This window comes from Equus przewalskii, chromosome 4, assembly GCF_037783145.1.
Source record: "Equus przewalskii isolate Varuska chromosome 4, EquPr2, whole genome shotgun sequence".
In the NCBI taxonomy this organism is placed as follows: domain Eukaryota; kingdom Metazoa; phylum Chordata; class Mammalia; order Perissodactyla; family Equidae; genus Equus; species Equus przewalskii.
The window spans coordinates 74,303,054-74,329,743 of NC_091834.1; the positions used below are offsets into that span (position 1 = coordinate 74,303,054).

General features: G+C 39.3%; 1 protein-coding gene across 23 annotated transcripts in view; it reads left to right on the top strand.

Annotated features, from left to right (window-relative positions):
• Window positions 1-26,690, top strand: part of ST7 (suppression of tumorigenicity 7) — a 257,760-nt gene that overhangs the window by 131,870 nt on the left and 99,200 nt on the right. For 19 of the 23 annotated variants that reach the window (XM_070616361.1, XM_070616363.1, XM_070616364.1 and 16 more), the window contains exons 2-3: window positions 6,419-6,501; window positions 18,329-18,488. In XM_070616361.1, coding sequence (XP_070472462.1) covers window positions 6,419-6,501; window positions 18,329-18,488 — 243 coding nt within the window. The remainder of the gene's footprint in view (window positions 1-6,418; window positions 6,502-18,328; window positions 18,489-26,690) is intronic. The other 4 variants (XM_070616384.1, XM_070616382.1, XM_070616385.1 and 1 more) reach the window with 1 other exon arrangement.

Here is a 26,690-nt window from a genome sequence, read left to right on the forward strand (position 1 = left end):
GGTTGAAAGAACAATAAAATGAAAGAAGAGAGTATTCCCTATTCTCACAAGGAAAAATGCTAATGGTAGATTAAACTATTCCAGGGTGTTCTCTAGCCCACTTTGGAGGTCTGAGATAACAGTTTGATAGAAGGTTCCTCAAGACTAACATGTGTCTTGATGCACTTTCTACAGACATGGGACTCTGTGTACTTTCGGAAACTAAATCGTAAATCTTGCTTTGCATTAACTGAAGAATTTCCTAGTCCACCTTGATGTCCCTGTCTCAGGGCCTGGAAGCTATTGTGTCCTACATTATTCGTCCCTTGCAATTAAAATATTTGTAAACCAGTGAGCTTGGGTTATGGTTTAGGCTTTAATATAGTTTATGTTCTAAGCCACAAGGGTACTGAAGAAAAACTAAGGAACGGGATTACAGGTGTTTCCCATGTGGCTTGTGGCTGAATGGGTTGTTCCCACAGCATCTAGTAAGGCAGAAATCAGACATTTAGGATCACGTGGTAGACTTCTGGGATTCAGTAATTTCTTTGCTTTCTAAAATGCCTTCAAACTTACCCAACGATTTTAGTACCGCCTCAAGGTACTAGAATCCAGTTAAAAGCACCCTTCTATTAACTGGCTCCTCACTTGTTTTGTAGGGCATCCATGTTTAGCATGGGAACAGATCACAGCACAGGGGAATTACTTCTCGGGCTGTAGTCTGTACCATAGTGCTTGGCCTGTAAAGGTGCTCAGTATATGCTAGTATGACTGCTGCTACTTCTACTCGTATTATTTACACATTCAGCTCAGTCTCCTCTGCTTTCTACAACCATGGAAATATAAGATGCCAAATCACAAAACGAAGAGTAACATACACATAAATAACAATAATAATACATGTTATTTGATGACGTCTGCTGTGTTAGGCAGTTTATCTACACTATCACATTTAGTCCTCACAACAACCCTGTAAGGTACATATTCTTCTCTTATTTTATGTACAATGAAACAGCCGCAAAAGTACGCCAATACTTTTTATAAAGATTTTCACCTGTGTTGAGATAAATGTTACTTTTATTTATTTACTAAGAAAAGTAAGTAAACCAGAGTCGTCTGTTCCTTAAGTATTTTTTTAGTTAACTCACATTGCACATCTGCCATCATTGCATAAAATTGTTAGAAGTTCTCCATAAATAATTTTGGAGAAGACCGACAGCAGTGAACACTCTAATTTTTAGAAATATATAATTTGGACCCATTCTAATGTGTATCATCTGAGAATAGCCATTCACTACTAGTCAATTGATATCCCATGTATTTGTATACCAGGCACTTTAGGAAGTAATTTCACATATCTAATAGTAATTCCCTCCATTGCCTCAACATACACATGTAACTCTGAAGCGCCTGCTCTGCCCTTCCCTTTCCTTCCACGGGCATGCACCTTCAGGCCCTGGCCCGCAGTTTTCTGCACAGAATGCTCTACAGCTCTACCTCTCACTGCCCCTTCTCCTCAACAGCCACAGGTAACTTCACCTGGATAACTCCCAGTTCATCCTACAACTCTCAAATGGGTTGCTTTCTCTTGGCGGAAATTTTTCTTGATCTGCTAATCCCTTTGGGTGGCCTGTGTCCTCATAATGCCCTCCTGCGTCGTCTTTGATATTTGCTTATCTGTTTACTTGCCTCTGCCACCCATTGGATTGTGGGTCCTCTGGGGGCAGGGACAGTGCTCTCCACACCGATGTAGCCTCAGCATTTGGTCCAGGGTAGGCACTCACCGGGTATGTACTGAAATTATGAGGGAATGCACATTTCATCTGAGCCTCAGAGCAGCTCTGGGAGGATGTGAGACTTTCCTGGGGCCACAGCATCCCAGTTGGTTTCATGTTTAGAGACCAAGTCTCCTAACTCTGGTCCCTTTCCCATGCATAATGCCTTTACGTAAAATTGCTTCAGTTTTTTTTCCCATGTAGCCTAAATATGCTTAGTTTCTTTAAACTTTCTTCCTGGAAACTTTTTTTTTCTAACCTTTTCAGTGATTGCTAATTGTTATTTTATAACTTTTTAATTCTTTCTGTTTCACATGCCATATTTTAGCAAGACATTGAAAGGAACACAGGACAAAGCAGACCCATATTTTTGGGTGTTGTAGACTTTGACGTTCCTAATTCAGTTCTTTCTAGGCAGTGCGTCCAAGTCACTGATGCTGCCTTAGCCTCTTCATTCAAGGGCTCCTCTGATAGATTTGAGCAGACAAATGCCAGGGTTATGTGCTCACTCTGTTTTACAGAAGGTCTTTTCCAGGAGTGTCATTTGGAGATTGTTTGTTCTCTGAAGAATATGACGATGGCTCTTAGTGTCACGAAGGCCAGAAACGTGGCTGGCTCCTCAGCCTCACAGGGCCGTTCCACGTGATTCCTGAGTAAGCCCTCTGGATTCTAGTTCTCTGCTCACAGGAGTGATTCTTCCCAACGTTGACTGTTGTGTTATCTTCTTATCTCCTCTCTTCCGTGATCCAGAAAGGTCATGTAATTTTCAGTCCATGTACCCACACTGCCTACCAAGTTTCTTCTCAGGGCCATACTCAGTTCCTTCCTATTTGCTCATTAATGAAATGAGAAGACTGTGCCAAGTTAAAGTTCAGCATCTTCAGAGTGCTCCGTGATGGTAGTCCCTGAGGCTGCCTTTTAACAACTGATGCAGTATTCTCTGAGCAGTGTCCTGTTAGGAGTGCCCAGCTGGATCAAATGAAAAGCCTTGCTGATTTATTAATTTTGTCTCTGGGTTGAAATAGGACATTAATAACGTTTTATGAATTTATTCTTTGTAAAGCTAGATTAGTCTTTACCTGTTTGTTTTTGAATTTGTTTTGCCTAGCCCCAGTAGGTATGGAGGTAACTTTAACGTGTCTGTAGATTTCAGGAAAATCTAGTTTATGTTTCAAAAAACACCATGCAGTTTTCCGGTGCAATTTTTAGGTACTTTATTAGGCCTTCATATGTTTTCAAAAATAATTGCTGGTGACCCTGATGAAACGAGGAAAGGTATTGCTTGGTTTCTGAGGCAGCCCGGCCTGCGGTATGCAGCCCTCTATTTAACAGTTGAGTCTTTAACTAGGTGCTCCCCTCTTTTGGGGTGACTTCCTGCCTTTCCACCTTTGGGCTACATACACTGATGGTAAGATCACAGTGGACTTATCTTTAAAGGTCAGAGGTAAAAATAAGTACAGTGTTAAAAACATCCATCTTTTAGTATCTTTTATTTTATTTAGAGCTTCCTATCCCCTTCTAAGAAAAGCTACTGTTTTCCTTTTGCTATTTTGTTCCTTAATGCTTTTCAGCAATCTCCCCATGTATACCCAGGGATTCCACGAGCCTGACCTTTGGGGACGTGTGTAGGCCTTTGCCCAACCTCCACCTGTGAAATAAAATGATGAATAATACTGACCTTGTGGATCTGAAGTGAGGATTAAATTCTCTAATAGGTGAAAGTGCTTTTGTTATAAACTTTAAATACATAGATAGATTAAAATGGCGAGTACTAAGTGTTGATATTTATGCCCAGAATTGCCAAATGCCATGTCTTAATGATTTTAGCCAGAATATCCAGAAAGACTTTAAGATTAATAGGTTATTAAATGAGCATCTCCCACTCTCTGAATGTTTCTATTTCTGCTTCTCTCATTCTCTGTGTTCTGTTTCTTTTTTTTTTTGAGGAAGTTTAGCCTTGAGCTAACATCTGCTGCCAATCCTCCTCTTTTTGCTGGGGAAGACTGGCTCTGAGCTAACATCTGTGCCCATCTTCCTCTACTTTATATGTGGGATGCCTGCCACAGCATGGCTTGTCAAGTAGTGCCGTGTCTGCACCCGGGATCTGAACTGGTGAACCCTGGGCTGCTGAAGTGCAATGTGTGCACTTAACCACTGTGCCACTGGGCCAGCCCCTCTCTGTTTCTTTTAATGCGTGACATTGTCTCTCCCAACTCTAGTAGCTTTCTTTAACTGGATAAAATAGAGAAGTATGTTTTAATTATTAATTATTGTTGCTATATAAAAAGTAAAACTGAATGGGTAGAATGTTTATTTTTCTCTCTTTAAAAAATTCACACAGGGGCTCGCCCTGTGGGCTAGTAGTTAAGTTTGGTGGCAGCCCAGGTTCCATTCCTGGGTGTGGACCTACTCCAGTCATCAGCGGCCATGTAGTGATGGCAGCTCACATACAAAATAGAGGAAGATCAGCACAGATGTTAGCTCAGGGCGAATCTTCTTCAGCAAAAAACAAAAATAAAACTCACAATTTTTTTTTCACTATTAGTTAATTCTTAAGTCTTTGCCCTCAGTGGATCAGTGATTTTCAGCAGAATCTCTTTCCCCTCCATTGCTTTGTGCTTTTGTTGCTGGGAGTTAACAGCAGGGCTACTTAAGCACTTCTAATTCACGCATATTTTTTTCTCTTTTTTTTTAGAAATGGATTTCATTAAATTCTATGCTCAGTTTGTCCTCAGAAAATTACTGAAAAGTATATGGTACAGATACGAGTGTTTGTAACTACACAATAACAAAGCAAGTACTCTGGTTTTTTAAATAATGGGAAATGTGGGATCATTCATAGTGTGAGGAAGGGAATTTTGAAAATTTAAGGGACCTCAGAATCAGCTGGCAGTTACAAGTTCTAGGTTTGTAGCTAGGACTGTTTGATTTTTTTCCTTTTTTAAAAATATGCTTCCTTCCACTGACTGTTGTGTGAGAAATGACAAATCACTACGTTTTTGGTTTTTTTAGTGCTAAGCAAAGCCAGCTCAACTGTACCTCCTCTTGCCTTACAGCCATAGGCTTATTGCTCTTTCCGTGCCTTTCTCTACCTCCCTGAAAGAGTCCACTTAGTCAAATAGTGACTGTTGACTGAGCACATTGTGCTAGTCCAGACTCTTGTGATTACAAATGACAGACCTCAAGTCAAACTAGTTCATTTAAGAGTGGGTGCAGGGGGAGAAGGGCTTATTGAGAGGATGCTCAGTAGCCAGGAAGGATGGAAAACAGTTCACCCTTCCACATCTGCATCTTTGCTGAGGGTCCATAGCTCATGAGCCTTCCCTCCTCAACCCCTGCAACTGCTTAGAAAGGCTGTGCTCTTTCTTCAGTGCCTCAAGCAGGCTCCTTCCTCCATTCACATTGCCTTTCTGTCCCTCCTCCTGCCTTCTTTGGTCTGGTTAACTTCTGCTTATTCTTCAGGACATCTTCCTGACCCCCAGCCTGAGATGCATCCCTTCTATGCATTTTCATAAAATCTTGTGCACAGGACTTGTCTGTGCATCTGTCAAACTTTACGGTAATTGCCTGTTTACTTGTCTGTTTCCCAGCGAGACAGTGGCCTTCTCGAGTGTGGGAGCTGTGTCTGATTCATACGTCCATTCTTTGTCCATGGTCTCATTCATAAACAGAAGGAAGTATTTGTTGAATGAGTGAGCTTACGTTCTCTGTTCATGTTGATGACTTTGCTTTCTGGGCTGAGCTCACGACAAATGCAAAAGCCTTTTTCCCTAATGAGATCAGACTTCTACTTCTAACGTCCTTCATTCTAAAACTGGACTGGATGTGATCCTCTTCCACAAACAAATTCAGTAAAGAAGTGTAATATGTGTGCAAAGGTCCTTTAGGTCACTTGTTGTTTTGGTAATAGTCAAAGTTTTGTGCAGTATCCAGATATAAATGATAATGACTTATAATATACTTATAAATGTGTAAGCGAAACTTACTTAATGGGCAACCAGGTCACCTATATAATTGATATAAACAGAGTAGCAGGAATTGGTCAGGAAGGAGCCTGACAGTGCAGTTTTATTTTTAGTGGTTTTATTTTTCATTGGATCCAGTTATTTTGATGAGCAGTCTAATGGCCTTTTAAGTAAGCTGAAAAAACTTTTACTAATATATGCTAACTTTTGTCAATTTGTCCTTCCTTTTTAGAGGTAACCATAGTATTACAATCTTTAATAACTTTAATATAATTATTTTCCATTTGTTCTAAGGTTGAGATACTGCTTGTTGGTTCATCAAGAACTCTGATGTGTGGCTCCCACAAAACTTATAAGGGCATCTTCTGTTTTTGACTGACAGTTTAGTAACTAGCTTTCATTAGACTCCTCAGTGGTTATGAATCCATGAAAACTACTCACAACAATGGCTTTAGGAGGCAGAAACTAAGAAACTGTGCTTTTCTTCTTATATGTAGTTATTTTCTTCTAGGGTATATGACTTGAACCTAGTATTCCAAGCCTGTGTAATGCTGAACCATTTTAATGGTACTTTGCTATGGTTCTAATAATTCTCGTCATCAGAAACAAATGATTTCACCAGAAAGCAAAATGAGAGTCGGTTTTACTGATGACATACTCATGCATTCCCTGTTCTTCTCCATCTCTCTTTTTTTTCAGTGAGCATGTTTTTGAACACATTAACACCGAAGTTCTACGTGGCCCTGACAGGCACTTCCTCACTAATATCAGGGCTTATTTTGGTAAGTGGTGGAATCCTATCTATTTAAAAACATATTTATTATTGATATACATGTTAGTGTAAGTACAGGAAAAAAATCTGGAGTAATATACACCAGCAGCCTACAGTGATTATCTTGCATGTGTGTATATGTTGGGTGGGGGGACTTATAGAGGCCTTCCACTAGCCAGGTTTCTAAAATATTGGAAAAAATATTACTTTTGTTGAAGGAAAAAAACAAAATGTAAATAAAATGAAAAATAAAGGAAGACACAATTCCGTGTCAAATCTTTCTTTTATTTTTTTAATTTTTAAATTTTTGTGAGGAAGATTGACCCTGGGCTACCATCTGTCCCAGTCTTCCTCTATTTTCTATGTGGGGCGCCATCCCAGCATGGCTTGATGAGTGGTACATAGGTCTGTGCCCAGAATCTGAACCCAGGAATCCTGGGCCTGCCGAAGCCGAGTGCGTGAACTTAACCCCTATGCCACTGGGCCAGTCCCATGTGTCAGATTTTACTGTCTAAGATACTATAAAATAAATGTGACTCAGTTGAAGTAAAAAGTTTTTCATTACCCTTTTCAAAATGTATTATTGGATGTAATTAAGATCAGTAGAAATACAGCTCAGTTTCTTTAAATGTATTGACATGGATGTGGCAGGTCTAAGTTTTTTCCCCTTCATCTTTTTTCTTTTAAAATTTACATTTATTTCCCTATTGCTTCCTTTAAAAAAATCCTGAATAGGCAAAAAGCAATATGATAGTCATTGCTATGAATCCATTACCTTATGCTCTAAAATAGTTACAGGGACGATAAATTGTAACACCTGAAGTAGTTTGCTTTAATTTAAGTGGCCTTAAGAAAGACCATCTAAACTCAGTGGAATGACTCTAATAAAATGACCTTTAAGGCAAAAGAAGTTTTAGAAAGCATTTTTTTCCTCTACATATAATGCTGTGATTGCTAATTATTATAGAAACAGGGACAAGAAAGATGTCACAGAGTTGATGTTAGGAGAAGATCAGTAGAAGAACAAAAATTTTAGGGGAGAAAGGCACAAAAATGTGGAGCAAGAGTGCAGATGATGGGGCTGGCCAGGTGGTGCAGCAGTTAAGTTCGCACGTTCCGCTTCTCGGCGGCCCTGGGTTCGCCGGTTCAGCTCCCGGGTGCGGACATGGTGCCGCTTGGCAAGGCAAGCTGTGGTAGGCGTCCCACATAGAAAGTAGAGGAAGATGGGCATGGATGTTAGCTCAGGGCCAGTCTTCCTCAGCAAAAAGAGGCGGATTGGCAGTAGTTAGCTGAGGGCTAATCTTCCTCAAAAAAAAAAGGTGTAGATGAACCTAGAACAATGGAGGATTTCAGAAGCTTGCACTTACAGAGAGGCAGAGTAAAAGGTGGGGAAATATATGCAGGGCACAAACCTACAAACAGGTGACAGGGATGGTGGGTGTGTGGGAGCATCTTTCTGTGGTCAGAGCATATTCAGGTTAATCTTGCTCTGCTGTGTCATGTGGGCTGCTGGAGTTAAGGGAGGAGATGTTTGAAGTCGATATTATTGGATCAGGAATGTGAAGAACATCAGCAAGAGCCGCTCCAAGATAGTTACGTAAGTGGAAATCCAAATAGAAAGCCCAGTGCTGGCTGCCGAGATCAAGCAAGGTGACGGGAGCATATTAAAGCTCCTCTTTCAAATGGGTTGAAATAAGGCGTAGTAATTTGTAGTAATTTGTACCATATTGCCTCTCAAATGCAGATCTGCACGCCAGTCTGTATCTCTGAAGTCTTTCCTGTTCTTTGGGGACATGAGAAAAATAAGCATGCTATAGACAGTTGTTCATAAAGCTATAAGGTGATTTGTCTAAGCTCACTTTGTTAGTTTGTAGCAAAGCCAGGCCTGGAACCTATGTCTTCAGGTTCCTACCTTGATGTTCTTAATGGACTGAAGAAACTTTAAACTTGGAAAGTGCTTTCACATGCTTGAGAAATAAGTATGTGCTGAAAACATGGCAGCCTTTTAGCATGTGTGTTTTTTGGGGGGAGGAGGAGGTATTACAAGTCTCCATCTACTAATTGTCCTTTACATTTAAAATAGTATTCTAATATTTTCTTTCTAAAACATCTTCGAAATATTTTTTGATTCAACAAATAGGAAAAAAGTGAACTTTTTTGGATGTAATTTGAATAGCAGTTTCATACTGAAACCAATAATTCACTCTGATGCAGAAAGGTAGGTTTTGTTTGTGCATTCCTCTCTCAGGGATGTTCACTAAAGAACGTTACCTACTTAGATAATGCTCACTCTGTGCCCGGCACTGATCTAAGCACCTCGTGTGCTAACTGACTAACTCATTGACTCTTCAGAACAATACAATGAGGCCATTGCCAGTGTTGTTTTCGTTTTACTTATACAGAAGCTGGACAGGTAGAATAGGCAAGTAAATAACTTGCTTAGGTCACATAGTTGGCAAGTGGTGGAGAGGTTTTCAACCCAGGCAACCTTGCACCAGAGCCTGTGCTTTTATCACTCATTGCACCACCTCTCTGGTTAAGTTCTCATCTGTTTTTCTAGCTTGCTGAACAAACGGCAGGTCTGGATGTTATTCTAGCATTATCTTGGTGTTATTCAATAGGCTGTAAATTAGTTACCAGAGGGTGGGTTCTTTCCTTTCACTCGGGTTAAGTTAGGCCCAACAGTTGTTTTCCCTTCTAACTCTGGGATGGTGAAGGCCCGTCAGCTTGCTTCTCTTATTCTCTGAATAAAGGGATTTTCCTAGACCACGACCGTCCTTGCAGTTCCACATTGGCGAGGCTTCCTCCCTGCCTGTGGAGTGCAGTTGCTGAAACCTGATGGTCCCTGCTGTGCTGTCTGATGGTGTGTGTACCTTGCGACACTCTCAGGAAGCAGAGGATACGCCTGACTGATGTGAAACTTTAGGCAAAGGAACACTTCTGATATGTGAAGATTTTGAAAGGCTTTTCTCAAAAATGCTTGGTCTATACTAAGGGCAGAGTAACTATAATGTTTAATAGTTCTTGATAGCTTTAGGATTCTGCTTTAGAGATTGTTGACATTGACGTTGTCCAGCCTTTGGGCACTCAGCTTTGCTAGCCCTTGAAATGTACCCAGGATTGAGGTTTCTATTCAGCCACTATTTTCTGCCAAGTGCGTTTCATGGAGAGGCAACATTGAGGTAAAGAATCAGGTGCTTTGCAAAAAAGCTGCGTGCGTAGAACTGCTTAGCGATTTGTTTCCTGGCACCAGAGAGATGATTACCTAACTACTCTCCCCTGAGCAGCGTTAAGAGAGCCAGGCAGTGAACATTCAAAGTACAGGGCTGCCGCTGGGGAAACTGGTTGTTTGGAGACCTCAGAATTCCTATACTGGAGACTGAAATTATCACACAATGTGATGTCTTAGGAGAAGAGAGGAAAAAACAAACAAAAATAACACCCTAGTATTTCTCCTGTGAAGAAAAGTCAATTAGCTGAGCAAATATACATAGAAATAAATTGTGTTTGGCAAATGCTGCTGTCGTTTACACTAATGTGCTTAAAAATAAATGAGGACTAATCAGTGTGTATTTTACTAGATATCACTGCCAGCTCTTAATTTCACAAGCTGAAAGCCAACAATGAGTTTATTCTACCACCTACCTCTCACTCTTCCCTTTTGATTCCTGTGCCCATATTCTCCTCCAGGCAGCTCTCTCCCTTTCTTGATTACAAGCTGCTCTTCTGCCCATTGGCACAAGCCACTGGAACTGCACCTGTCGTCACAGTCCAAAGCCACCAGTTTAGTCTTTTATCTGCTCTAGCAAGGACATGTCCAGTCTGCTTGCAGTAGCCTCTTCGGACAGTGTTTATTTCAATGGAGAAAATTTCTGGATTTTGTTTTTGCTTTTGAGAGTGGTATGGTGGACTTGTGGAGAAAACACTCCTCTTAATTTTCTCAAAATCTTGGTAGAATGGAGAAAATGTAGTGTTTTGTATTGACATTCATACATAGATCTCTGTATCCCCATTAACATGTATATGGACATGCTCCTGCACTTACATTTTACACACACACACATACACACATATATATGAAATAGAGATAATAGAATCCATAACGTAATTTTAAAAAGTGAGAATCAGGAACAAAAAAGGGAGAAAATCAGAATAGTGTATAAAAGAATTAGTTTGTGGATTAGATGTAAAAGAATTATGTTTTTGGGAAAGAAGTAGAAGAGACCACAATTAGGTAGGAATCAGTTGTAACAGAAGGTCTGTTTATTGAGTTTCCCACTCTATGCCAGGTACTGTTTTAAGCACTTTACATATATTATCTCATTTAATTCTTATTGAAATTCTAAGTGCCTTTATGCTGCTGAGTGTAAACAGACACAAAGGTTAAATAATTTGGCCAACGTTACCTAACAGACAAATGGTGCTTTGAATGCAGATCCCTCTGACTGTGTCCTCCATCCCCTCCTGTTCTAAAGTCAGGGAGTGGGACTGGAAGGTTGTTATGGCTCCTTTCAACTCTTTCTCATCCATCTAAGGAACTTAACCTGCTCTTGGGGTAACGCTTTAATTGATAGGTATGTGGGTCACCCAAATGATGGTGATTCTGGAGCTAAGAGTAAAAAATGACTCAAGAAAACTTGACTGGAAGGGCTCTTGGGTGTAAGAGGTGGCGTGTAAGTATCAGGCTGTGTCCATTATGAAGCAGATTGTCTTTAGGTTCCAGAATGAGAGATGCCATGGGGGCCAATGGTAGGGGAGCCTGCTGACAATGGGAAGAAACTAAGGCTCATTCAGCCTTATCAAATTACAGCTTTTTGGGGTCACCATGAAAATTAATGGTCTTTTTCAGGAAACCAAGTGCCAGGCAAGAGAGTAGATAGAAGCTTGTCAGAGTCTGGCTGTGGACACCAACATTTGAGTGCTAATCAGATTAATGATTAGACATGGCAAGAGTGAAGAAGGTGAACAAGCTAATAAAGGGACAAAACTGCCCTTTTGGCTTTTTTAGTTTCCATTTGAGCACAAATTGAGAGGCTTAAAAATCATGCAATTGCAGGGTTTGGAGAAGGAACCTCAGAAGCCATCCAATTTAAACCAGTAAAGATGGAAGGACTAGGCATCCAGAAAGCTTATGACTTGCCTAGATCACCTTGCTAGGTAAGGGCGGAATGAGGACTAGAATTTAAGTTTCCACGGCTCTGTCCCAGCATTATTCAGCCTCTCGTAAAGGTGTTGACTAGGAAGGTGGGGTAGCAGCAGTGTCTAGCAGTTGATGTTTTCAATTTAACAGATTCACAGAAATGGGTCGGGTAGATAAAAAGGGGGAGGAGAGAAGGAAAAGATAAAGAAAAGAAAGGAGGGAGGAAGACTGCAACCTTCTCTTTTCTGGAGGAAACATTTTTTCTTTTTCCACTTGGGGCATGGATTAGGTCAGATTTGACCAGTCTAAAACATGGACCAGCACTTAACACAATTTATAATTTTATTTGTGTCATTTATTGTTTGTGTCCTCTCTAGAATGGAAGCTTCACAAAGGCTGGGACCATATCTGTGTTTTTGTATATGACTGTATAATGCCTGGGTGAACTCTTAAACAATATTTGTTGAATGCACAGAGATCCAGTGAGTGCATGAATTAACTGACTGAGTCAGAATTATCTTGGGAGCTTGTTTAAAATGATGGATTTTGTTTAAAATGAGTACCACCACCATCAATTGAATTGGAATCTCTAGAAGAGAGGCCCAGAGGATAGCGGCCAGCACAGTATGAGCTAGCAGGGCTTGGGGCAAATGGCACAGGCTGGCTTCTTTCAATTGTCAGTGGTCTCCATGACTTCACCCCTGGAGAGTGGCCCTCTCGTCCAGGCTGCAGTGGAAAATCTCATCCTGTGAACATACAGACACAGATGGGGATGGATCATTGGCTGTCCATCTTGAAGAGAACCTCACTTCTTTGCCTTCTCTCTTTTCTTAAAGCCTTGGCAATAGGTGGCCGGGAAAGGGGCTGGAAGGGCATGAACTCTAGTTCTTCACACAGCCCCCTCAACTGTTTAGGGGAACAGGTGGCTGAGGAGGATTGGCTGAGACAAAAGAAGCAGGAGGCCAAGACCCACTGTGGAGGTAGCTCTGCAGTATTCCTATACGAAACATACAGGGGCCAAGTGTAAAAAGAAGTCTGTTATGAGGAATTGGGAGGGACTTTGAAGGGGTCAGTGAATATGGAGAAAAGAATATACGTGAGAATTCTAACAGGAAACTAAAAAGATTGTGGATATTACAATACCCCAGGCCAGCTGCCTTGGTTTATCTCCTTTAAGCCCAGAAGATCCCCTCTTGCCAAAAAAACTGTTTACTATCAGATATATTTCTGAAGACTTAGAGCAGGTGTCAATGTGGCAGACTTTCTATTTAGGAGTAGACTGCTGGAGTTTCATATTTCCTCTTCCATCTCTGCCATCACTGTATTTATCCTCCTGTGATATCATCATCAGCTGTAATCCGTAGGAAGCACTTAGCCAATTTCAGGCTGTGACATCTTTGTATTTCCCATGGGTTTGATGGAGTTAGTGTGGAATTACTGAAGTGCTGCTATGTGGGAATCTTGAAGTATTTCTGAGTGTGAACAGGCTATAGGGAAGTCCTTGATTCACGAAGGGGAAGTGTTTTGTATATAGAACGTGTGGTTCCAGAAGAGGAGGTCTTATTGGATAGGAAGAATCTAGGCATCTTTAGGAAAGACTGAGCCTTTAGGTCTGCAAGGCGGATGGAAGGGCCATATTTGTTATCCTTTTGCCAGATTTTTGTTCCTTCTCTGCTGATGAAGATGAGACAAGTTTGCACCTTAAGCCAGTTGCAAACCTGAATCTCCACCTCCAGCTCCCAGCCCCAGTGCTCCTTGGTCATCCTCTCCACTTCTGTCATATAGTAATTGAGGAGGTCACAAGGCTTTGGTAACTCGGTCCTTGGCAAATGGGTCTTTGTTTTATGTGTGATCTGAGTCCTGAGTATAGCTTGTGGCCCTTCTGTCCTGTAAGATATAGATCCAAACCACTTCTTCCACCCTCACATTCCCAATTCCATCCCCACTTCCCTTCTTCACAGATGATAAACCTTACTTGCATCTCCACCGAGATCTGTGGTACCCACTTTTTATTCCTTTGTTGCTTTCTTACTTGTGAAACAGCTCATAGCATGCCCGACATTCCAAAATAGAATGTATTTTTCTATTCATTTGTCCTCCTCTTTCTTCCTGTCTCAGAGCAGGAAATGGTAGGTTACGTTTTCAAAGGCAGGGTAGATGTGCTTCTCGGGCTCTTGGTATCATGCCTGTTAGCCATTCGTACTCTTTTGCATCTCCAGTTTCTCTCTTTCCACTAGATTCTTTCTTATTCCACAAATCTGTGTAGACCCATCTTTTTTATAACAAGCAAAATGAACACAAAACTTTTCATTGGTTTTGTCATTTGTTTAGAGCATATCCCATTAAATGACCAGCCCAGTCCTTATCGTCTATCCATTCAACCTTCCAGACATCATCCAGTCTTCTAATCATCCATCCATCTCTCCATCCACCATCCTCCCATCCACCCATCTATTCATCCATCCAACATGAACTGAGTGCTTACTGTGACCTTATTTTATACATTAGATAACTGAGTCCCAGAGAATCAGGAGTGCCAACCAAAGGTACACGACTCAGCTATCATGAAGTGTATTCGGGTTTTTACCTTTCAGCTAGATGGGAGGGTCACTATTGACTTCCTAAATGCCAAACTCAATTGATGCTTTTTTTCTTTTTTTTTTAAGATTGGCAGCTGAGCTAAAAACTGTTGCCAACCTTTTTTTTTTCCTGCTTTATTTCTTTTCCTCCCCAAATCCCCTCAGTACATAGTTGTATATTTTAGTTGTGGGTCCTTCTAGTTGTGGCATGTGGGACACCACCTCAACATGGCCTAACGAGTGGTGCCATCTCCACGCCCAGGATCCGAACCCTGAGCCGCTGAAGCAGACTGTAGGAACTTAACCACTCGGCCATGGGGCCGGCCCCCCAATTGATGCTTTTTAGTTCTCATCTTACTTGATCTGTAAAATCTTTGGGATGGAGCATGAGTAGGAAGAAAATACTAGAGAGAGATGTTTTTAAGACTATGAAATGCGTAAATTTATATTTTAATTTTATGGTTATTTGTCAGATTAAAAAGTGTTTTGTTCCACTGTGGTGAATCTGCTAAGCTATTTGCATGTCCAAGGACCAATTTTAAAATCTGAATTTGTTTATGAGAGCCTTGCTGTTTACATTGTAGGTTATGCACCAGGGAGAAGAATTCAAAGTGACACCAAATATGTGCGTGTTAAATAACACCATCTGCCCATTTGGATCTATGCAGCTCTTTAAAAATACTGTGAGGTACTGGCCCAAAGCCTGTCATGTTTCAGGATAAGGGGCAGATTGTTATCCTAAGATCCCAAATTAGAGACTTGGTTTGAAGTTTAAGAAGGCTTCAAGTCCTTTTCTACTTCCTTTTACTAGTTGTTCATTCAATACATATTGGAGCCTCTGCTCCGGGGTACAGGGGACACTAGTATAAAGAAGGACCATGATGGGTAAGAAGCCATCTATTACTGTGATAAGATGATAAGACAGGCCTGAGAATACCCTCCTTTTCCCCCCAGACAGCTACATGAATATCCCAATCTTTACTGAAGTCTATTATTCCAGCATTAGAAATAGTAGGTGGAAAGTCACTTTTCTTTTTTTTTTTTTTTTTTTTAAAGATTTTTTTTTTTAATTTTTTCCTTTTTCTCCCCAAAGCCCCCCCGGTACATAGTTGTGTATTCTTCGTTGTGGGTTCCTCTAGTTGTGGCATGTGGGACGCTGCCTCAGCGTGGTCTGGCGAGCAGTGCCATGTCCGCGCCCAGGATTCGAACCGACGAAACACTGGGCCGCCTGCAGCGGAGCGCGCGAACTTAACCACTCGGCCACGGGGCCAGCCCCGGAAAGTCACTTTTCTGTTATAAAACAAATATGCCATTAATATGAATCATTTACACCTTAGGATGAATTATCTGGTCCCCTTTGGTAGACTACTACTGGGTTGGTTTTGATAGCTAAGAAAGCACAGAGGTGCAGTGGAGTTTGTGGGGCATTTGGAATTGAAGATCTGAAAAGGGAAATGATAAGCTACGTCTGTCTGTATTTGTCTAAATGAGCAAGAGAGTTATAAAAAGATATCTTGTTATACAGCCCTGGGAAGATTAGTGGCACAGAGCTGGGGCTTCAGGCTAAGTGACTACTTACTTAGCTGTGTGACTTTGGTCGGTCCTTGTTCCTCATCTCTAAATGGAGACTGTACATGGTCCTTTAAGGTCCCTTTTAGTGCTAATGTTCTGTGATGATGCTGGAGGAACTCAGAATTCTGAAGAGTCCTAAGGTATTTTTTGTGATGGGTATAGACCATGTCAGGAGCAACCTGTGAGAGGCATTGTGTGTCTGTGGCATGTACTGATGGCAACAGGGGCCACATCTGTGCTTTGTAACCCTGGAGCACAGCTCATGCCTGATGTGGAGCCCTTAGTGCTGTGTGACTGAAGTAATGAACTAAGGCCTGGCAGGCACCCAAGCAGCATAATACAGAAAGCAGAGCAAAGACTTGGTGCAAAGAGAGCTCTCCCCACAAGTGACTGAGAGCCATTGCTAGTTCTGTGACCAATGTTCTGGTCCTTTCAGAGCCTTCCTTCTCTTCTAATAAAGGCAAAGCCACTAACCTCTTGAGGGCTTTGATGGGTGATCAGGACTGAATGGTGAGCAGTGCCCCTTTTCAAAATGATTTCCAAGGCTTTCAGCCAACAACTTAGTAACAGACAAGCTGCTGTCCCAGCCTGAATTGTAGACTGGCAAAAAGAGGGGCGCGTCATAGCAGTATGTGGGCTGTGCTGCCCATAGGAGGTGTGTACATCATCACTATAATAAATAATAGCTTTGCCTTTACTTTTGAGAACCATCTATGCAGCAGGCATTGAAGTAGATCTTTTACGTGGGATTTGAAACTAGATGTTTTGTATGGTTGTGACATATGATTTCCACTTTACGGTTGAAGAAACTGATGTTCAAATAGATTAAACAACTTATCTGAGGTTACAAACTCCCTTCTGGATCCATGGTTCGTAAATTTACCATTTTTGAACTTTCTTCCTTCTGCAAGTAAGATCTCTTATTCCTAGCATTCCATATGCTGTAGACTAGCCCTGTTCCTTCTTAGCTATATTATGTTCTCCCCTGTCTGCCCAGTAAAATTACTTAAATGTCTTAACTTCTGAAAATTCGTATAGTTAGAGGTAAGTGGTTGGAATTAAATCAAGTTATCCTATTATAGAAATGGAAACGTTTAGTTTGATTGATAGTTCTTTCTGGTCATTCACAGATGTTCTTTCTGTCTTTTTTTTTTTTTTTTTTTTGAGGAAGATTAGTCCTGAGCTAACATCCACCACCAATCCTCTTTTTTACTGAGGAAGAGTGGCCCTGAGCTAATATCTGTGCCTATCTTCCTCTATTTTATATGTGGGATGCCTGTCACAGCATGACTTGATAAGCAGCTCATAGATCTGCACCTGGGATCCAAACCTGTGAACCCTGGGCCCCTGAAGCGGAACACGCAAAATTAACCACTGTGCTACTGGCCGGCCCATTTTCTGTCTTTCTTAGGAATTTTTGATAGAGCATAAGAGAGAAAACATCAATTTTTAAATAATAGCCCCAAATCCATTCCAGAGTAGATAACAAAATCTTGTTTTTATGAAATAAGGATAAACATAATTCTATGTTAGTTCCACATTCTATATTATATTATAAAAATATAGTATAGTTAACCTATGAGATTCTGGGATATAGTTGATTCTTAAATTTCTTCTGTATAATGATTTGTGACTACTTAAGGAACAAATCCCAAATCAGACAGGGAGAAGAGGAAAGGATGTGGGAGAGAGCAACTTTGAGCAGTGGTGGGAAAGCGTTCACTGAAGGGGCAGCAGGGATCAGGTTAGATGGGGTGAGGGAGGTAGCTTGCTCTCCCAGTGCTCTAGGAAGTCCTGATTTAAGTCAGTCATGTAAGCATCATTGCTTCTTTCCTTTTATTAATGAAAGTTATTTCTTTTCTCCTTCACAATCCACAGTACATAACGATTGCTAAGCTTGTGAACTGGGAAACATTAATGGCGTATAACAGATGCTTGTGTTTATAAAGCAATTCTTAACAGGTGGGACATTGCTGAGTCTCTCAGCGGTTGGGTACCATCCATACATGAAACGGGATGCCTTTCACTCCTTTTGTAAAACCAGCATTTCTCTAAGGAGATGCTTTGTTTTTTTCTTAGTGGAATTTTGCTATCTTAAAAATTTTATGCAGGTGTGGATTTATCAGAATGTAAAGTGCCAAGAATTGGAATATTTTATAAGCCATACTTCTAAAACTGGCTTATTTGTGTACATTTCTGGAGATGTCTCTCAGCTATGGTGATTATGTTATTAGACTATTAAGTAAATTTGGAGAAAAATAATATTGAGCAGATCTTAACAGTGTTCTTTTATTCGTGATTGTAATTACAGATTTTTCTTGAAAACCAGTGTTAAGTAGAGAAAACAACATTGAGAATTTAAAATGTAATTGATGTTGTAATTTTATTACACTTTAATTTTTAGAATAAATTAAATTTTTTGGAATAAGAATTGTTTAAGTATTTAAGGTGGATGTAATTAGTAAATGCAATGTATTTTATGGGCATGTGTACAAAAATCATAAACAGTAACAAGAACCATAATCACAGTTATTTTTCTGTTCTAGATATTTGAATGGTGGTATTTTCGCAAGTATGGAACGTCATTCATTGAGCAAGTCTCAGTAAGCCACTTACGCCCCCTTCTGGGAGGGGTTGACAACAACTCCTCCAACAATTCTAACTCCAGTAATGGGGACTCGGATTCCAATAGGCAAAGCGTCTCAGGTATGGAAAATCCTTCAGTTTCCAACATTATTTGCTTACTCTCACTAAATTATTGTGACTATAAGACTGTACGAATGTTATTTAAAGATTAGACTTCAGAGAAAAATGCAGTTTATTTTCCCAAGGAGTTGACAGTGTCTACCAGAGAAGTGGAGTATAAGCATCTCAGGAAAAGGGAAGGTTTGTCTTGTTTGGCTTTACTTTTTCATCCATTTGATTTACCTAATGGCCATTTAGGTCACTGTTCCCAGCCTGAGTCTCCAGCGTCCTTATCCCTAGTTTCTCAAACCTCATTGAATGTATCCGCTTTCTTCCATGCTAATTGCAGAATCTTGTGTCTGACTGGATCTGATCACATTACTCTTCTGCTTGAAAGGCTTCAGTGGTTCCCATTCCACTGAAGATGAAGCCCAGATTCCAGTTTCCTTGGTGCAGCATAAGCTACTTCTAACCTGTCTTGCCAACGTTGGCTTCTGTCACAGTCCATTTCCTCTCCTTTTCACTTCTTGAACATACCATGTTTTCTTGTGACCCTCTGCCTAGAAGTCTGTCTCCCTTTCTCTCATGTTTGTTCATCTTTCACAACCCAGCACAAATGTTACCTCCTGGGAAGCCTTCTCTGATAGGTTGCACAATATCTCTCAACCTTCATTGACTCTTAATATTTTTATTTTTGGCAGCATTTATCAAATTGCACTGTGTATAATTTTTAAACTTACTGCTGTATTACAGTATCTCTAGCATTTTGCACAGTGTCTATATCATTGAAACTCAGTGAATGAATGAATGAGCACAGGCAAGGCTCCACTCATAAAAGTACTTTCTCCACTCATAAAAGAAGGGGGAAGAGTATAATTTCCTAGCTTTCTTTCTTTATCAACTCAGTAAACATTTCCAAAGTTCCTAATATCAACCTGGCCTTGTATGGGTTCTTTTGAATATTGTGATTAAAAAAGTCAAAGGCCTTGTCCCCATGGAACTCTCATGCCTATTGAAGGAGACAAAGTGGAAAGTGTCTGAAGGAAACAGAGTGCTGTGGAGAACAACGGAGGGGTTTCTGACCCAAACTGGGAGAAGGCGTATACTTCTTGAAGGAGAGGGCACCAGTTCTGAGACTTGCAAGATGAAGAGGAAGAAATTAAAGAGCTGAGTTAGATGTTTTTTCTTTTTCCCTAGAATAACTCAGTCTGCATTTCATAACTGTCTAGCCAAGTGATAAGGATCCAGGAGCGTTGTATGTATGCTTTATTACTGATGTCGATTCAATGTTCCTTCAATAGATCTTTGCAAGCCAACTGTGAGTGGCAATGGGCGCCTCTAGGTTCGCATTTATTTCATCCTAAAGGGTACATGCATGAGAGATGGCACCACGCAGGTAAAAAAATTGTCTGGGACTTTTTGAACTCATCCACTTTGTGAAAGAAACAGAAAGAGATCTGAGCAAAGTGAACCATTACTTTAATCAGCTACTCTAATAAGTGTGGCATATTATTCTAATGAAGAATCTTGATCATTCAGTCATCACATAAGCAGTTGTGGGTAATTGCCATCACTTTGCATCTGCTGTGAAGACGCTACAAATTAAATGTGCTCTTGTCTGATTACTGTAGTCTTTAAATGACACAGAACATTGTAGAAAATTAGCATGTTGAAAACAGAAAGCAGCCTCATTTGAAGCTGTTTTTTATTGTGAATGCATTTTTATTTTCATTAAAATTCTCTTTCTCTCTACCCGATTTAAATCTCTTGACATCATTCCTTAATGCAATGAAGAGTGCATACTCTTCTCATTGTTGCTATTATTTTTCTGTCTCTCTTCGTGGATGCCGTGAATAAGCATTATGCATTGTATAAATCTTGATGCTATTCTTAGTGTTTTTACAGCAGTTTTTAAAGGGAGAACCTAAGCCCTTTTAAAAAATGTATTCTACAGTAATAAGCATGGAAATTCCCAGTTTTATTTTTACTGGCTAAGACTGAGCTTTTGAATATTATTAATTCAATTCCACTAGTATTTACTGAATGTCTACTACTATGCACACAATATTTATATTCATTTTCTGTATAATAGATACATCATTTATGATCTGACCATGATCATAACAATGTTCAAATAGTTACGTTTAGGAAAATGGAAATTATCTTATCTAAGTCTATCAGGGCTCATTCTACCCACTTCTCCTTGACATCTGGGTTTCTGATATTTGGCTAACTCAGATCAGCAAACATATATGCTAGTATGGAAGTACCAGACACCTTGGAACTAATACCATTTTCCACTTCTTTTTTCTGGTGGTGATTTTTACTTTTGGATAAGAAAAATATTATAAAAGTACATTATCTGTGTTTATTTCTACCCTTAAGCACTTTCTATTTCATAGTCTGGTTTCAGCTAAGTATAAAGGAAAAAGAAAGTCCAAAGCTGAGGTAATCAATACATTTTCTTAAAATAGAGGAATTTGTTAAAAAATTTCCATTGCCTTAATAATAATAACACAATGACTGTTGCCTTAATAACAGAAGGGTGAATCTATTGATTTTCTTGGAGCATCATAAGACAGCTCTTTGCCAGATCTTACATGAAATGCAACATGGCTAACACAGTCCCATGGACATTGGCAGAGGCAATTTAATGACATTGCTTATTTGAGAAAATCATTGAAAAAGCTAAAAATAAACTGAAAATACCAGTTATAAGCATTGGTGTATATGAAAACTCATAGTGTTGCTCTTTCCTTAAAGACTCTTGTTTTGGCTAAAAGCTGAAAGACCTGGCTTACCTAGGAATAGTTTGGGGTGGGGGAATGGAGAGTGAGCAGGTTGTGATTATTACAAGGCAGACTGTTCCAATATCGTTTAAGTTTTGGATCTGTCCTCATTGACCTAAGTGCAGACCCTCTCAAAATTTGCGGCAATCTTTGTGGGCTGGAGAAGTAATATAGTTAATTATGCAGCTTCCTAATCTAGTCAAATTTCAGATTGTTTGGCTTAGGTTAACATTTATGAACATTTCACTTGTTTTTCTTTATTTGGAAGCTAAAGTGCTATTTTTTCTCATAAATATACAGTTTCTGATAAACCCTGTTGATGTATTTGCCATGTCACTATGTTTATTGCTGCCACTTCTTAATTCAGCTTAGCTTATGAGCTGATGATGCATAGAGATTTTAAAACATGGCCAGCTTCTCCTTGTCTTAAGGGAAGGGATTCTCAGGGCCCAGTAACATTCTGAATTTGGGTTTCTGGGAACCTCTGACAGTTTGCCCTGTTCTCAAATAAGATGCCGTAAAGACAAAGGTTTGCAGCATTCACTGTCTTCAAGATATTTAGAAAGTAACAGGATGCTTCATCACATGAGAAGTATCCTTGCCAAAGTCAAGTTTAAATTCTCTGAGACCATTTGATAGCCTCTTGCATAGAACTGGATCTTTAGACAAACTCTGGTTATAGTCATTTGGTTTTCTGTCACAAATCTCATCTTAACCTCATTTAATCTATATAAGATATATATTACACACACATATAAGTTTATATGTATATCTTTTTTATAGAAAACTTTTTATAAGAATTCCACCTGGAATTCTAAATTAAAGTTCATTATATCACTAGAGGCAATTCAAGCACTGATTAAATACAGATAATAAATTAAAGAAAAGCAATGGAGGACAGTAAGCTCAGGTAGAATGCAAAGATGTATCCAAAGACCTTTGTAGATCCTCGAATTCTCGTAACACCAGAGCAAATAATTTTCCCTGTAGAAAGCTGTATAGTTTTAATATTGGATCACTTCAGAGTCCAATATCTTAAACACTAATTAAAAATTTAGTCTAGACCCTCTGTGAGGTCTATAAACTCAAGACTAATGTAATTATTAAACAATTAGAATAATTTTGTTAAAACCCTATACTATAGTACATGACATTATTTCTGAAATGACATTAGCCGAACTTACTTTGGAAACAGCTCAGTGGCAGGATTGCTGATGTTGAGGGCTCAGGCTCTGGGTGAGACAGATTTGGCCCTGATCTTGGCTCCATCACTTACAGTGTGTGACCTTGGACAGGCCACTTAACCTTCCTTAGTATCTTAATTTGCACACATGGGAATAACAGTACTATCTACTCCACAGAATAGTTTGATGATTAAAATGAGGTCATGCAGAAATATCAAGTCAGAGGATAGCCATTTGGCAGTGTCCTCTAGATGAACTGACTTCTCTATGAATGTGATCAGGAGGATGGCACAACCACATGGAGATATGGCTGAGTTCAGCTAGGCTTGCTCGCTAGCTCAGTGACTCACTTTTATACCCAAGCCCTTTCAGTGCTTTCATTTCAAATATGTTCCTCAACAAAACTGCAAATTGCTACATGTCAAGGACCTTTGGAGTTGCTCTGTAATAGTGTCAATCAGGGGATAGTAGCCAAAATCTATGTTAGTGTTGAAAATCATTCTCTTAGCCAATGCTTACCACATCTTTTAAAATCCTTTGCCACTAAAATTTCTGTTCTAGTATAGATTAGATCTCCAGTTGAATGGTGAAAATGCCTAAAACACTTTTGGTCCCTGGTAAACATTATTTAATAAACTTATTTCACCATTTCCACATTATTTGGTAGAATTTATTCACTTCAGTCAGAAATGACCAATGAGAAATGTATGAGAGAGATGTTTAAAGATTTGGCAATATTCTTGAAGACAGTGGTACACTATCTTGAATAAAGCAGATCAATAAAAATCTTAAAGCTCATAATTATTTACACCTTTTCTCATTCCATAAAAGAATTTGAGGGAGTCACATATTTGTTGAATTTAAAGCTAACTACATGTTACTTCAAATAGTATTTTCAAAATATTATTTTGAAATAAAACAGGTAAAGCTTAATTATTTAAGAAAATGGGGGCTCGCCCCGTGGCTGAGTGGTTGAGTTCGTGCGCTCTGCTTTGGCGGCCCAGGATTTTGCTGGTTTGGATCCTGGGCGTGGACGTGGCACTGCTTGTCAAGCCATGCTGAGGCGGTGTCCCACATGCCACAACTAGAAGGACCCACAACTAAAAAGAAATATATGCAACTATGTACCAGGGAGCTTTGCAAAGAAAAAGGAAAAATAAAATCTTTAAAAGAAAACGAAAATAGATATTTTGTTACTCGAGTGATTGCTTAAAATTGACCTGTGTGATGTAGAGAATTGGGTATTTATTTTTGAGATATCAAAGCTAATAAATATATGCAGAATCACATATCAGAAATTGACTGGCTTGGGGTTAATATTGATTCTCATAATATATCTGATGAAATTTTAGTTAGGGTCCTTTTCTGTTGTACTTTGGGACTAAAATCTTTAAAAGTATTATTAAAAAGTGTCTAACATTACCCCAGAGGAGTTTTCAAAACTATTTCTTTAGTAGAAAATTTAATTGATGAAGTCACAGGATTTTTAAAATATGATATTGCAGGGTAACAGGTCTGTTGCATATAGTGGGTAATGGTTGGGCCATCTGGACACCAGACCTTAATTTCATTTATCATGAACCTTCGGGAAATTATGTAGCTTTTCTGTGTTCTACTCTGTAAAAAGAGCCTACTTTCTGCCTCTCACTTACTTATGGAAGGGAGATAGATGACTTGAGCTTTACGCCACTTTATAGAAAGGCTCAGTGAAAATCAAGCTTATAGCTACAATAAAAGTTGCTGCTGCTTGTAATAATAATATGTGATTGTCATAATACGGTAATAATATAATAATAGTAAAAATAAGATGATAATCATTATCAAATTTTAGATTCTGGGAAGAGGTGGTAACTTTTTAGTATAAGAAGTCTTCCTAGGCTATGAATTAGTAATTTTATATATTTGAAGACCCTAAGGAGTGGGGATTCTATCTTTTTTTTATTTTCTATTTTTTAATTTTTATTATTATTATTTTTTTTTTGAGGAAGATTAGCCCTGAGCTAACATCTGCCGCCAGTCCTCCTCTTTTTGCTGAGGTAGACTGGCCCTGAGCTAACATCTGTGCCCATCTTTCTCTACTTTATATGTGGGACGCCTACCACAGCATGGCATGCAAAGCGGTACCATGTCTGCACCGGGATCTGAACCGGTGAACCCCGGGCCGTCAAAGTGGAACGTGCGCCCTTAACTGCTGCGCACTGGCCCGGCCCCTCTTATTTTTTAAATTTTAGGAAAAAAAGGTTTCAGACTTGAGTAGGTTGGATTTAGAATAATATTTTCCATGTAGTTAAAAGCCCTGTGACTTTAGAGCCTTTGGTTTTTCTGAGAATTAAGTTCTTTTTTTCATTGAGAACTGTGACAAAGGGAAAGTGTGTGGTTGTCTTGGTACATTTATTTCTTCTCTAGAGCTTCTTCAGTTGGATACCAGATGTGCTCCAATGCCCTTTTCATTTTTCCAGTAAGTCTGTAAGCTCCTCTGGATCATAAACTGTATCTGTTTTTGTAACGCAGGGCCTAGTGCAGGACTAATGCGTAATAGCTATTCTGCATGTTCTAGATGAGTAACTGAGTATGAAAAGACATGGAATAAGTATCACTGAGATTGAAAGTTTTAATAGGGAATGGTGAGAGGGAAGACTGAGGAAGAGATTGGAGTTTGAGTTTGGAAGTCCATGATAGTAGTCAGCATTATTTTTTGTATCCCATACAGAAACTTGTAATCATCCTTTTATGACAAAGGAGGGAATCTGTTCTACAGACTTTGGGAGCTAAACAGGTCCTATTCCAATATTTACTGCTTCTTTTTCTCTTGAGTTGCATTCTTGCACGTGTGCTGAGGTCTGAACGTTTCTGTCAGCAGTTGCGGGCAGAGACTCCACTGCGGGCTGCTGCAGATGGAACTGTAGAAAGCATGTGTGTTGCACCAGGGGCATATTTTTAACTAAACTATTAGTGATGTTAGCAAGCCCTTGCTGGAGTCCCAGTCAATTAATGGAGAAGGGAAAATTCCTTTTGGAGGTAAAATTTTAATTCTGGCTTAAATAAGGAATTTATTCCTCAAAGGCACAAATAAGATAAGAAACTGGACCTGATGTGGAAAAACTTTTACCCTCTGGAGACCTGAGTTTAAATTTTTGACTTAAATCTTTATATTGTAATACATTTGGCATTTACAACCCTTGTCCATATCACGAAACCATCAGGCAGTCTGATATTTATGGGGTGTGTTCTCTAGAATGATTCCAGACTGAGAGAGTTTTTGTAGTAAGATAAGATTATGAGGCACAGCAGCAAAGAAGAAATTAACTTAGCTATGACCTAATTTAAGGTGAAACTTTGCCCTGTATTCATCTTAAAAGAAAACTATGCCTGCCCTGCACCTTTAATTTAAAGGATATAGCTAATGAAGACATTTATATATGTCTTCATTACTTATTTTTTCTCACTGAGAACATTTCACGTCTGTTACAATTACTTAGGTCCTCATTTCTAAGTTTCAGTGATAATTGAAGAAACTGAATACAGACCACATTTATGACACTAATGTTAACAATGATTTTTTTTATAAGTTCATTTCTCTAGATAGAAGGCGTGAAAACTGTATTTCAAAATGTTTGCAGCACCCCCTGCTGGCTATATTGTAGCACTTCATAAATAAATATAGCATCTTTAGATACTGCTCAATAATACTTTATACACACCATTTCTCTTTGGAGTTATTTTTATTTAGAAATACTTTCATTAGCATGCAATATAAAATAGAGTTGAAATTTTAAGTGAAGGCAATTTGCTTTATGAATTTTCAATTGATATTTGAATGGTGCTTATCCTTCTAGGCAATATAATAATGTACTTGTTGGAGACAAATTATTTGCTATAACCTTTTTACTAATATTTCAGATGAAATTCAGTGGGGGAGAGAGATCTCCCTTGTTTTATTGTATAATGCCACCATGAGCATCCTTTGTACATAAATCTCTGTGCACATTTATTATATGCTAAACACAAACCTTGCAATATTCATGAAGCTTTAAGAAGAGCACTTTGAATCTTGAAAGATATGCTCTGAGGAAGGGTTGGGGGTGGTGAGGACCTAAGAGTTATAATAGCCGTAAGGACCCCGATCGTGCTTGTTTGTCTCACCACTGTGATTCCGTGATCTGAAGTGCGTTAGTGAACCCTCTAAAGGGCTTTCTATCTGGAAAAAAAGTAATTATTTAAGTGAGGAATAATCCTCTAGTTAGTGCCAT